General features: G+C 37.1%; 2 protein-coding genes across 8 annotated transcripts; both read right to left on the bottom strand.

Moving 5' to 3' along the window:
- Positions 1-411: 411 nt before the first annotated feature.
- Positions 412-4,330, bottom strand: LOC122418026 (glutamate receptor U1-like). 2 transcript variants are annotated; one of them, XM_043432017.1, is made up of 11 exons: positions 3,664-4,310; positions 2,996-3,140; positions 2,722-2,904; positions 2,488-2,642; positions 2,271-2,370; positions 1,885-2,189; positions 1,623-1,806; positions 1,403-1,493; positions 1,169-1,324; positions 973-1,056; positions 412-896 (listed from the first exon to the last, which is right to left on the bottom strand). In XM_043432017.1, exons 1-11 carry the CDS (start codon positions 3,830-3,832, stop codon positions 462-464), a joined length of 2,007 nt encoding a protein of 668 aa, XP_043287952.1. In that variant the 5' UTR covers positions 3,833-4,310; the 3' UTR covers positions 412-461. The 2 variants fall into 2 exon arrangements, with proteins under 2 accessions (XP_043287952.1, XP_043287953.1); XM_043432018.1 differs by having other exon boundaries at positions 585-885; positions 3,664-4,330.
- Positions 4,331-4,374: 44 nt separating this feature from the next.
- Positions 4,375-13,320, bottom strand: LOC122418027 (probable glutamate receptor). 6 transcript variants are annotated; one of them, XM_043432023.1, is made up of 12 exons: positions 13,249-13,320; positions 11,880-12,313; positions 11,127-11,271; positions 10,838-11,023; positions 10,484-10,638; positions 10,281-10,377; positions 9,893-10,200; positions 7,062-7,245; positions 6,791-6,881; positions 5,363-5,518; positions 5,199-5,282; positions 4,375-4,743 (listed from the first exon to the last, which is right to left on the bottom strand). In XM_043432023.1, the coding sequence occupies exons 2-12, from the start codon at positions 12,055-12,057 to the stop codon at positions 4,396-4,398; spliced, it is 1,932 nt and encodes a 643-aa protein (XP_043287958.1). In that variant the 5' UTR covers positions 12,058-12,313; positions 13,249-13,320; the 3' UTR covers positions 4,375-4,395. The 6 variants fall into 6 exon arrangements, with proteins under 6 accessions (XP_043287958.1, XP_043287955.1, XP_043287954.1 ...); XM_043432020.1 differs by having other exon boundaries at positions 11,880-12,373; positions 13,160-13,315; XM_043432019.1 differs by having other exon boundaries at positions 13,160-13,315.
- Positions 13,321-13,866: the final 546 nt, after the last annotated feature.

Below are 13,866 nucleotides of genomic sequence, written 5' to 3'. Positions count from 1 at the left end.
GACTATGACGGGAATGGGCCAAGCCAAGACGAATGAAAATATTGAAATAAGCAAATGTGCAGTTACACGAGTGCTCATTACCAATTTCGTGCAATCTTCAAAATAATATATTTTTATTACTAGTTAGCCAATCGTCTAAAATTTTTCCCCAAACTTTCATTACATACTTCATTGTTGATGCGCACTTTTTTATAAACGTTGTAAAAAGCGTTTCTTCGTTACATGGAAAAATGAATGATTTTTTATGCATAATCCCTATAACCCTGTGTATTTTTCTTCATATTTAAGCACGTTTATTTAAATAACCAATAAGACGAACCCTTTAAAATTTGATATTCGTGTCGGTCGACTACCCACTTAATTTCTGTGTAAATTTTAAGACTTTTGTAAGAAAATCGTTTCGTGCATGATCTACCAACCTTTTCGTTAACTTGTTTTATAAGTATTAAGTTTGATTTAACTCATTTTAGTTTTAATCCCCGAAATACTTGTTCTTGATAACTCGTTCTCGCGCAACAGTTTTCGTGAGCACAACGAGTCTGACGATGGTCCTCCGATTGTTTGAATTTTTGGAATTGAGGCAATTTTGTCATTACGAATGCAGTCCTTGGGCTCACAGGAGTCCTTCGTTTTTCAGTAACGATCAGCTTATTGATCCTCAATTTTTGCTTATCGACTGACTTAATCTCGAAATAAAAGACAATCGTAGAAATGAAGAGTCCGATTGCGAGGACAGAAAACGCAGCGGCGAGTGGTTTGAGCCCCAGGACTCGGAGTCCGGGCGCCAGGACATCGTGTTCGAGGAGGACCTCGCGGTAAACAGCTCCAGTACGTCTGGCAATGACGTCTCGAATGTGGTAATCGATGAAACCGTTTTCTCGAAGCCTGCTCAGGACCTTTTACGCGTGAGAATTTATTTCTTCAGTCATTCATCGTTCTATTGAAGAATAAATGAAAATTTGTTATTTTTACCTGGTTGCAGGGCGCCAGAAGCCAGGGCTGGACGGCAAAAGAGACGTAATATCTGCCCATGGATTCGTCCATCACTCGGTAAGCCTGAAAAATGTTTGGAAAGAACAAATTTTTGTTTCGGTTCTAGGAACACAATAGAAATTAAAAAATTTTTTTTCTGAACTATTTTCAAAGTACTTGCCAAAGGTTTGCTTACCTCCAAATCTTCGTCTCTGACCTCACTTTCTGGGAAGAAGATCGAATTTATGACGCGTCCAAGGATTGCGTACTTTCCTCCCAAAATTTTGTTGTGTCGATCTTCTTCGTTATTTTCGATTCGAAAGTGGCTGCGGAGTTGAGCGTTCCATTTATTCTACAAGTCGATATTATATGAGTACAGTTATGGGCGTTTATTCTTGCCGAGGGGCCAAATATTATTTGATATTTATACCAAAGGCTTTAGGAAAGCGGTATAAGCTGGGAGATGACCTTCCCTGCCCCACGTCAAGTTCGACTCGATGAATTGTTGAGCAGTGTCAATGCTGTTCGATCAAAATGAATAATGGTTTTGCTAGTGAATCATCAAACTAAATTTTAAAAAATAAAATAAAACTAAAAAAAAAAAATTAAGAAATGAAAAATTTTACGACCGAGCAATGAGAAGTCCTCACCGAGGCTCGTAATTCAAACTTGATAGCCTGGCAGCCAGGCTGCTCGAGTACGCAGTGACAATGTGGACCCCGATCATGTTCCAAAGTTGAAATTGCAGTCTGAAGCCTTGCCATTTTGGGACGACTGACAAACCGAGCATTTGTGCCATTAATAATGACCATGTGAGAGCGAAAGATCGATATCCTGTTCAGATTATGGTATTTCGAAGGTTATAAACTAGGCACAAGGTCAATTCTCATGAACATTGAATATCTTCATTACTTTTGTGTACTCTTGGATTGATCCAAGATCTCATATAAACGTATACGGTCATGGTCAATATCATAATGAAAAGAGCGAGCCAAACTTCGGGCGAAAGTGGTCTGGCGAGGGCCCAGAAACTGGTGTAAGTTTTTGGCCTTGGTACTAAAAATCCCACGTCGAGTTGGGTCCATGGGGTCGTAAGATTCGTTAAAGCGTATTGTGGTAACTCGAGCCAAATACCGCTGAATGCAATGTCCACTTCCTTCTGAATTATTTGGCCCAATATACCACCGTACCATCCAGTTGCATTTTGTCTTCCGTATCTTCAGAATCGAAAAATTTCTTCTTCAATTGGGCTCGAAAAAGGGGGTTGGGATAATATTTTGAAAAGGTGATCAACGAACCGGTATGGACCGTTGCGGTTCCTTATGACGTACGTGAAATTCAGTCGCTCTGCTATCATCTGGAATAATTTAATTTCTATTCCATCAAACTCCGGGTCACCTGTTCACAAAAAAATTCAATTTTCATCAATTTCTATAAAATCATGGAATTTTTTTTTTTCGTAAGATCAATTATTTTAAGAAAATTTTCTCTTTATTTTCGAAGCTTCAAAAATACCTTTTTTGCCTACAAAAATCTCTTTCTTCTGACCATTCACGGTCCTTATGGTCGTTGTGTTGAGATAGCTCAATGGTTTATTGTAATCGGTTGTCACTTGCAACAGACGGCCTTGGAAATTTAAAACTTCCTGCTTACGTTTGAAACCCTCGTATCTGTGATGAAAGTTGATTTGTCATCCCTTAAAAACGAGATCCAATAACATTTTATTGCGTTAAATTGATCGATTCTTACGTCGGTACTTTTTTGAAAATCCTCGGGTCCAAATGATTTTCTGAAAGGATCCATAGACCATCTTTTGCCGCAACATTCACGTTGGCGTGCTCATACATCGACACGTTGAAGAGTTCCGTTGAACCTTCAACTTTGTCGTCGATAACGAAGACTATTTGGGTGTCTGAGATTTGGACTGGGACGCTGCGTGACAAAGAAAACGAAAATAAACGTATTTTTTGTCCATATTTGTGGGTATAGTCACTTGTTATAATGCATCGAATGATTTATTGACCTCTCCATGACCTTGGTAACGTTCGTCGTATCGCTTAGAAACATCAAGTAACCGGTGCAAGCGTACTCTCTCCGGTTTAACAGCGTCTCGAAAGGATAACTCCTTAAAAATATGCCCAACAAATGTTCAACTGTCGGAGAAGTACCTGACAACAAATAATTAAAATTCATGTATTTTTTTTACCCAACAAATGTGTACAATCCTTCGTTCAAGAGACGTGAACCTAAAATATAACATTTTTGTGTCATTAGAGAGAAAGGTACTCGAGTGTATTCAAAAAGACCCAAACTCAGATAGCATTCAATGCCATTGAGTAGGGGCCAAAATTCTGAAGAGAAAAGTTCTCGAGTATTTTTTCCTCCGATGCATTCTTTGCGAGATACGCTCGAATTAGTGTCTCAACCAATGCGGTGCCCGAGACTTATCGCAGGCTCCACCCACTCGCTATCGGCGCACCGGATTGGCCGTTTCTCAAATCGATTAAAATCTCGGGAACGGCGAGTCGTAGAGAAAAAATTCCAGATACTTTTCGTTTCAGGATTTAATAATCTAACTTTTTATCGTCATGATTTAATAAGAGCTAAAAATTAAATTTTTCGTTCCCTATTATCGGTACATTCTTATACCCTGATCTTGCTCTAAGACCAACATTCATGTGATCCACTCACCTGAGATATAAATATTTGTGCATACGAAATCGCTGAATGAGTATTTCGCCAAAGTGATGAAATTTTCTTCCAATATCCACGTCAGTTGGTCATCCTTGACTAACATGAGATCTTTATCACAGGCAACGAAAGTAAAAATGAGGGTCCAACACACGAGGATCTTGGACATGATGCTTCACCGTGTGGGAGTGAATTTTATCGAAATTCTGTGCCAAAATTTTTTTTTGAGACTTTGATTTTTTTTGCCATACAGATGAAGGAAGGACTCTGCACAGTTTCGAAGTATTCCTTCGACTGGATCATACGTCTCGAAGAATCGTTCGTTCCCTGGTTCTAACACCGATCAATATTTCATCGTCGAGTTCCTCTCTCATTGAGACTTGCATTTTCCTGAAGTCAACATTGTTTCGAGCCCCTAGGGATTATCGATGAGTGACCCAGATAAGCCCCTCTCATTACGGAATACCCTCAATTTCCTGTTTTCTACAATTCCCTGTTTTTTTTTTCCTCACGATTTACCGTGTGCTGCTGGAAATATCAACCCAAATAATTGGCATTAACGAACCGCTATTCGGGCTCTTTGGCTAATTATTGCGATTAACATTCACGACCAATCCAATTTTATTTCTTATCGCTTCGGTTATCTGAAGAATATTAATAAAAATAGCACCATCATCTGATTCGTAACTCGAAAATAATTGTTTCCAATTATTACACTTTTAATATCGTTTATTAGCTTTTATTCAGAACAAAAATTCTTTTTGTCCCTGGCCCTACAATTAGCTCTTTGCTTGATCGACGTCGTCGACGATTTTTCTCGATTCTTCGCAGTACTTCCATCACTGGCCTATTTCCACTCACTGATTTTAATTCGAAATAAAAGATAATCGTTGATAATATAAGACCGGTAGCGAGCAACGCGAATCCTGCACCCAGCGGCCTCACTTTGAGCACTTGAGGACCCCCTTCCGGACCATCGTGCTCCAGTAAAACCTCCTGGGAGGTAGACGAAGCGCGTCTGTTCAGCACGTCGCGAAGATGGTGAACCACTAAACCGGCTTCTGCCAGTCTCAGCAAGACCTCGAAAGAAAATTCAATTTTTTCAGTCCTTTCGAATTTTCAGGCAATTCTACAATCCTATGAAGAGACAATAAAATGAAAAATTTGTGAACCTGCAATATCCTATAAATGGCTGGCATTATTACCAAGAAATAAATTTTGAAAGTTTTCGTAAACAGTGGAAAATTCGGTGGCTCCGATGAGAAGAGTGTTTCGAAGTGCACTCGCTCAAAAAGTAAAAAGAATATATTTTAGGATCCGTGAATAACAACATTTTTTAAACTTCTTAAAATTTATTGGAATTTTTTTTCTCCCTTTTGTTAGTGCTTACTGCGACCCTACATTTAAAAAAAAAAATTTGCGTGCTGTACTTCAACTTTTAATAAAGTGCTGTATAAAATTTCAGGGTCGGTTATCAACCTGATATATCAGAGAAATTAATTATTAAGTTTTTACTGAGTTTTTAATTATCTCACCTGATCGACTGAATGGACGAGCCAAGGCTGCATAGCGAAAGATGAATAAAAACAACCGACGTTGTCCTTCATTAATCTGTAATACTGCAGCATGCAATGTTCATTTATTACATTCAGTCGTACAAAGGCGATGCAAGGGTACGCGATAAAAAGTCGTTATTCACTTTCATGTCGCTATCTCTGACGTAATTTTCGGGAAAAAAAACTCCGCCGACGATTCGTCCAACAATTGCATAATTTCCATTTTCAATTTTTTTATGCCTCTCGCTCTCGTTATGTTCGTTTTCGAATCGAGATGGAAACTGCATTGCCCAAGGGTCCTTGAAAAATGAAGCGAATGTTGTGAATAAACATTTAGCGTTTTGGTATTCTGAATTTTTTTTTTTTTTTTGCAATAACAATATTTTGCTGTCCCCATCACCAAGATGGGAAAATTCTAGAAAGAAAAGTTCCCAGCCGTCTGTTTCTCTGACGAACGCTTCATGAGATACCGACGAAATTAGGAGTCGGCCAATCGGATGCAGCTGGAAGGGCGGGGTGGGGTTCGAAATTTCGAATAACCGAATTGTAGAATGGTCGATATTTCGAAATTAATAAATTTGTCATGTAAGATTGGAGAAAAATAAGTAATTCGAAATTCTTATTCCCGATCGACTATTTAGCAGATTACGTCTTTAATCGAATATTTTTCTTTGAATTCGCATTTATTCGAAAATATATATTTCGATAGTTTGCATTTCGAATGCAATTTTTATAGACCGTACTAATGTCAAAAGTTCATATTTTCGAATTCAAAATGGAGAGTAATTGTTTTACAGACAGACCAGAATATAGAGTAGCAAAAAATCGAAAGTGAATTTTTCGAGCCTATAAAACTTAGATATGCGGAATAGCGATAGCTCGAAAAGGCGAAAGTCAAAATGGCGATGTTTAAAATTGGAGATCACCGGTCTGAGTAAGTGAGTGAGTGAGACGTGTGTATTTGGAGCTCCGCTGCATTTCTTTATTTTGATCGATCGACTTTCTAACGTTTCGCTATTTTGGCCATTCGACTTTTTGGTGTTTCAGTATTTCAACCTCAGTAATATTTGGTCTTTCGTTATTATATTTTCAAAATTGTGAATTTTCACAGTATCGCTGACTATAGTAATTTATGAATCGAAAGAGTGATAGTCGAGTTTTCGAAAAATCGATATTTTAGCCATCGTTTTATGGGCGATTGTTACATTCTATTTTCGATGTAAAGGTGCTTTGAACCTTGCAGTTTCTGCTTTATTTATTTTCGGCATTCAAAGCTCTAGTCGAATCTATCCGTCTCCATATTATCATTCGAAGTTTATAAATTCGAGATTTTAGCTGTTCGAAATTTTAGTCATTCCAACATTTGATCCCCACCCGGAAGGGCGTGGCCCGTTTCCCCACTTCGCGTCCGCTCTCGTCCCATCGGATTGGCCTCCAGTACTAGATTGATAACTCGCGTACGGTGCGTCGTAGAAAAAAATGGCTTGGGACTTTTCTCCTTGGAATTTGACGTTCTATTTGCTTCTTTGAGTCCGAGCTCATATTCATGTTCAATATTTGTTTTGACTCACCAGAATACTGAAATAATTGGTGAATTTCGGCGTGGGACCTTCGCGACCCCAAGTCAAATTCTTCACGATGAACTGTTCGGTGGTGTCGATTCTGTGAAATGAAAATAAAATCGGAAATGCAGACATAAGTAGATGATTTTGGGGTAAAATTATCTGCCCAATCAGACGGCGATAATTGAATCAACCTCCGATGATAAACTGGCGATAAAAATCGATGAAGAAAGCGATTTCGCGCTTAAACCTTCAATTTTTTATTGTTTTTTTCCCTCACCTGGCTTCGAAGTCCGAATTTGCTAAACGAGCTGCTAAACTGCTTGAATACGCAGTCACGATGAGAACGCCGGTCAGATGCCAAAGCAGCAATTGTAGCTTGAGGCCTCGAATTTTTTTTGATAGAGCTATGCCCATGAGACGCGCTGTTAATTCAGTCCACGTATTGACGATACTCCTAAATCCTTTCGAAATGAATTCATTAGTAGATGATAATTCATTAAGGTAGATCATGCTCGTAGGATCATATTTCATGGGTGTCTAAATTGGCTCGATTTTTATTTCCTAATTAAATATATAATCACTTTAAATTAACGTCAGAGTTATTAATTCAAAATTGTAAATAAATTTTTTCAACTTATTTTTTAGCGAATGAAATGAACAAGCCGTTAACTAATCGGGGATCCATCACTGACTGAAGTTTTTTATGTAAAAAATTGCATTAGAGAGTGCAAAGGGAAATGGATCCAGAAAAAAGTAACGGGAATGGGCCAAGCCAAGAAGAAACAAAATGCCGAAATATGCAAATGCGAGATTATACGAGAGCTCGTTACCAATTTTGTTTGATCTTCAAGGTAACTACTGTACTGCATGCTAGTCGAATCAGTGCTAAATTTTCAAAACGCTTTTAGACCAAGTTTAACAAAAATATGAAAAACGATAGTTTTACAAAACAATCAACTGATAAATGCAAATTTCTACGATGACACATTTTCACTGGCATTTTTCAAACAATTATCTGCGTTTTCTGACTGATTTTATTGCAAAAAGTCTCATTTTATTCCTTAACTCATTTTCTACGAATTCACCATGTAGTTTTTTTTCTAACTTAATCGTTTCACTGTTGCAGCTTAATTGTTCGTTAAGCGAAGAAACTTTTTAATTTATCATTTCTGAAGGAATGAATTTAAAGAAAAAATCTACTTTGTGAATTCGTAGAGGATCAGCTGAGGTACAAAATGAGACTCGGTGCAATAAAATCGGTTAAAAAATACAGATAATTAGTTGAAAAATACCTGTGAAAATGTGTTATCATGGAAATTTGCATTCATCAGTTGATAGTTTTGCAAAATTATCATTTTTTATATTTTTTCACGTTAATAAAATATGCTTGAATGCATTAACAGTAAATTTAATCGATACGATAAGCTTGGTCTAAAAGCGTTTTGAAAATTTAGCACTCATTTGACTAGCATGCAGTACAGGAGTTACCTTAACGTAATATTATTACTAGTAAGACAATGGGTTCGAATTTTTTCCCAAACCTTCGTTAAATACTTCATTGTTATTGTGTACTTTTTCATGAACTTCGAGCGTTCATTCGTTATATGGAAAGAGAAACGATTTTTTACCCATAGTCCTTTTAATCAAGTGTATTTCTCTTCATATTTAAAAACGTTTATCTAGAGTCGCGGTAGCGACTCTGAGACAAGTACATTTATGTTATGACGAGTTGCTGCCAGAGACTCTTTACCGCGGAGCGATAGCGTTTCCAATTGTTTTCGAAAGTTTTCAATATTTATTTCTTCAATAATTAATTAATTATAGCATTCCGGAGAATATTATAAGTTGACATATTTTTTATTTCTCAATAACCAATAAGACGAATTCTTTAAAATTTGATACGCGTGTCAGTGGACTACCCATTAAAACTGTGTAAATTTCAAGACTTTGTTAAGAAAATCGTTTCGTGCATGATCTACCTTAAGGGTGAATGATACAAAAGTCGAAATAATTAGAAATTGATCAAATTTGGTGATAATGTTCTTCAACATCAAGTGCGAAAACACAAATTTTTTCAAAATTTTCTTCTGTTTAGTTATCAAGTAATTACGCATTAAAGCACATTTCTTATGCCCGCACTCTAAATCCAAGTGTGTTATTGCTAACACACATTAAGGAGGGTGGCTAGGGACGATACAATGTTGCCATGCTAAACCATGTAAAATACATTAAAAATTTCAAAATGATAAGAATTTAATAAAATTTGGTGAACATATTCTTTAGAGTTAAATTTGGTAATACAAATTTTTTAAGATTTTTCTTCTGTACAGTTATCGAGTAATTGATCACTAAAGTTCACGTGTATAAGCACAGCCTTTCCATATATATAGGTATACATTCCGGGCATAAGAAATCTTCTTTAATGCGTAATTACTCGATAACTAAGCAGAAGAAAATTTTGAAAAAAATTGTGTCTTCGCACTTGATGTTGAAGAACATTATCACCAAATTTGATCAATTTCTTATCAATTTGACGAACGTAGCCACCCTCCTTAAGTGTGTTCTGTACTTAGCGCCATAAGGAAACTATAGATTTTTAACACACCATAAAACGTGTAAAAAGTGACCACAAGAAATCTACAATTTGCTTACGGCATTAAGTACAGAACACACTTTACGTGTGTTGGCAATAACACACTTGGATTTACAGTGCGGAATGTATACCTATATATATGGAAACGCTATGCTTATACACGTGAACTTTAGTGATCAATTACTCGACAATTGTACAGAAGAAAAATCTTAAAAAATTTGTATTGTCAAATTTGGCACTAAAGAATATGTTCACCAAATTTTATAAAATTCTGATCATTTTGAATTTTTTTATGTTTTTAGCATGGTTTAGCATGGCAACATTGTATCGCCTGTGCAATATATCCTTAATTAATCATTGAAATGGTCAAAATTATGGAGCATGAAAAAAAAAAAAATTTCGATAAAATGAAAGAAATTTTGATGAAACACTATTTTTGAGAGAAAATTTCTTGCAAAAATGAATTTCCCTTGATGAATATATAACACAATGAAAATTTTGAAAACGTTTCATACTCGCGGGAAGCAGTGGGTCGACCCAAGCTCTCGTGTAGACATAAACGCTTTCGAAAATGACCATAAAAATAACAGCGGTCCATACTCCAGGTGAGAGTGGTTTCGTAAGTGCCCAAAAACTCCTCGGGTAACGTTTCGGGCGAGGGACCAAGAAGTGGATTGCAAGTTTGGTCCAAGGCGTTGATAGATTGGTGAACGCATAATGATCTTGTTCGAGCCAAATCTCAGTGAACGCGATGTCGATTTCCTTTCTAAAAATTTGACCAATCATGCCGCCGTTCCAATCGCTTCCGTTTCGCCTGCCATAGCTGCTCGTCAAAAACCCAAAAATTAGCCGAAATTTTTAATCCGCTTGATAACGGATGGTAAATTCAATTTCTTTTTTCACCGGTAAAAACGGTTCGGTTTCCTGATGGCCCACGTAAAATTCAGCTTCTCGGCTAGCAGCAAAAATATTTTCACTTCAACACCGTCGAGTTCTGACTCTGAAATAACCAGACGTTTGCACAACTATTTTCATCGCTTTCCCAAAGGGAATTGTGACATTATTCTACACAAATAATCGGATCGATTGATCCTTTTATTCTTTACTGTTAGCAGCCAAAAAAAATTCCCCCTCAACACCGTTGACCGTTTTGTTTATCGTTGATGAGAGATAACTTAATGGCGGTTTGAAAAATGCGGCCGCTTGTAATTTGCGACCCTGCAAATCGACGATTCCTCGTTTGTGCTTCATATCTTGGTATCTGCAGAGGGCAAATGGATTTCAATGTTTTTTTACTTTCGCGAAACTTCTGAGATCGAAAATTGCGACAAAGAAAATTCGTCGGAATTAATAAACTTTGGAAATCACATTTCTGAATTTATTCATTATTTACCGTTCATTAATTTTTTTTTCTTTATTTTTTTTTTTTTTTACAAAGAACAATTCTCGTGGTGACTTACCTCCAAACTTTTTTGAATATCCTCGGTTCTAAATAATTCTCTGACAGACTCCAAATACCGTTGCGTGTCGCAATATTTACGTTCGCATTCCCATAAAGCGAGATATTAGTGAGGAGTTGAGAAGACGCTTCGACTCGATCGTTCACGACAATGAAAATTTCTGTTGTTGAAATTTCCGCGGGGACCCTTGACAAATATTTAAAATTTATTGAACAATCGCAATTTTTTTTGCTGATTTCGATTTTATGTCAGAAATGACAAGTACGTAAAAGCACCTTCGTATACGGACCTTTGTAATAAGCTCGGAATTTTATCGGCTGTTGTACAAATCATCAAATATCCGCTGCACGAATAAGACTTGTGATTTATCATATATTCGTACGGATAAACTTTAAAAAATTCCTCAAAAATGTGTACGTTGCTGTCAGAAGAATCTGTGGAAAGGAGATTAAATAAGTGGGAGAAACAGTGGATAAAATTAATGACGAAAAGTATTTAATTTCGTGACCCCCAAAGCATGCACAAGCATTCGAATTGCAGAGAAATAGTAAAAATGGTATTTTTAAAATGGATTTTTCCAGCCACGTTATCTTCGGAGGTCAATTCAATTGGTGCCACGTGATTGGGCAGGAAATTTTACCCCGAAATCATGTACTCATGTCTGTATTTCTTATTTTATTTTCACCTCGAAAACGAAAGTCGAAATCGTCTCTATTAGCAACAACGAAACTCAAATCAGTGGAAGAATATTTTGAATACTTATTATTTATTGGTTTTTCTCGACAGTTTATCATCGAAGGGTAATTTAATTACGATTACGTGATTGGCCAGGAAATTCTACCCCAAAATCATTTGCTTATGTCTGCATTTTGGATTTTATTTTTAATTCGAAAATGTGAGTTTAAATAATGGAATGGCGAATAGCACGTGGGTGTGTGCGGTTCTGAGGTGCTACGGAATGGACTCGCGTAGTGGAATTTTTATTTTTAATTTAAAGAAACCATTTTTCATGGGAAAATTTGATTAACGAAATTGTATTTACCGTTAAGATAAACGTTGGCGCACTTGGATTCTTCCAAAGAAATTTCGATCATGCGGGCGAGGCGGCCAGAAGATATCCAAGTAGTTCTCGTGTCTTCGATCAGGATATAATTTCTACCGGCCGAGACGCCGACGAAGGTCACGAGCAAAAATGCAAAAATGGTTTCAAGCGGAAACATTTTTGGTTTTGCCCAGATAAGAACGAATTCGGTAAAGTTCCCGTTGGTAGAAAATATTGCGAATGAACTCGTCGCGGTTTTCAAGTCGGAGTGAGAATTAAAGACATTACAAGTTTGCGCAATGTTTGCTGGTTGTTTTAAAAATCGATTTTCTCCTGCGCCGTGTCATTACAGTGCATTTGCTCATAAATTATTCCAAAGGAAATGCGTCCCAAGTCCTGGTGAAAACTCGATCGAGTGCTTTGTGATAGCTGACCTACGCATAGCGATAAGTACTTTTGTACGTATTTTTAATACCACTCAGACGTCGTTGATTCTAGAGAAAAAACGCGTGTTGAAAAAAAAATGTGTCGTCAAACTAGAGTACTTGAAGCTCACGAAGCACGATATGAAGCACTGAATTAATTTTTACGACGTAGTATGTGACTCGTAGATCTAGATTCGAATTTAGTGCCGAGATTTGCACGCAAACCACCAAGAACTAGTCACGTAATGGAATTCCGAAGCGAAAAGTCCTTATCCGTTTTTCTCTCCGATGCACCGTTGCGGAGATATCGATAAACACAGGAAGCAGCCAATCAGAAGCGCTCGTGGCGATCCCCACTCCTACCTCTGGGTCGAGCACCGGGTTGGCCATTAACAATTCGTTTTTATCGTACGAACGGTTCGCCGTAGAGAAAAAATTCAAAGGACTTTTCTCTTCAGCATCTTACCATTGACACAATCCACGCCATTTCGTTTTATTTCGATTTTGTTTATAATATGAAAAGAGAATCAAAGATTTTACTGCTGTAGTTTGTTGGATGGAATGATTCTGAACCGAAAAGTTCTCATGCATTCGTCTTTCCCATGAATTTTCAATGAAACCGTGACCATTTTAGTTCAGAGCCAATCCGACGTGCCGGTTCAAGGAAAGGGGCGGTGCTCCCCACCCCAGTTCGTTCTTACAGCGTTCCGGATTGGCTGTCACTAATTTTTCAATATCTCACGAACGGTCGGTCCTAGAGGGAAATGCCCAAGGACTTTTTTCTTCAGAATTCGAAAATCTATACACCGCGACACCGAGCTGATGAGTTACCGAAAAAATTAAGCACCTACTCACGTTTTTATATAACTTTTTCACGTTTTCTCTCTCGCAATATTTAAAACGTCAATTACAATGGGCACATTGCAATATATATTATTTATTACTTTTCTGGGGCTCCGCTGCGATAAAAATGTCGAGGCACACCTCCATTTACACGTGTTACCGGGAAGGCGAGACTTTAGCAAATGCAAACTACAAGATCGATGCAGCGCTAGACATGATCACATGCCCCCAACCAATCGACTGGTCCCTTCATAAAACTCGATTCCTGATAAGACTTTTATCGCATTTTACACGTCCATCCCTTCGACAAATGTAAATACCGGTGTATAAAGAGACGAGGTCAGGGTTGTACGTGTTATCCCCATTGCCGATTATTTTTATAAATATCGAACGAGAAAACTCCTTTGGAAAAACTGAATCGAACGAAACCATTAAATCGCAAAATCATTCCAATTTCACCACCACAATCTGAAAATAGTTTCTCATTTTATATTATTTCGACATTAATCATCGTTAGGAAAACGCAATAGAGAAAAAAAATTCAGTTTCCTTCAATTTTTCATCTTATTAAATTCAAACGAAATCCAAATTTTTTTCTTCCAATAATTTTCAAATAAGATGAAACTTTTCTCTTCAATATCATTCTAATTCGATTTGAATTTATCTCTTTGACTTCAAATGAATTTGAACTTTCTCTTCTATTAAAATCGAATTCAATT

This window comes from Venturia canescens, chromosome 11 (assembly GCF_019457755.1).
Source record: "Venturia canescens isolate UGA chromosome 11, ASM1945775v1, whole genome shotgun sequence".
In the NCBI taxonomy this organism is placed as follows: domain Eukaryota; kingdom Metazoa; phylum Arthropoda; class Insecta; order Hymenoptera; family Ichneumonidae; genus Venturia; species Venturia canescens.
This window is presented reverse-complemented; position numbering and strand designations above follow the sequence as displayed.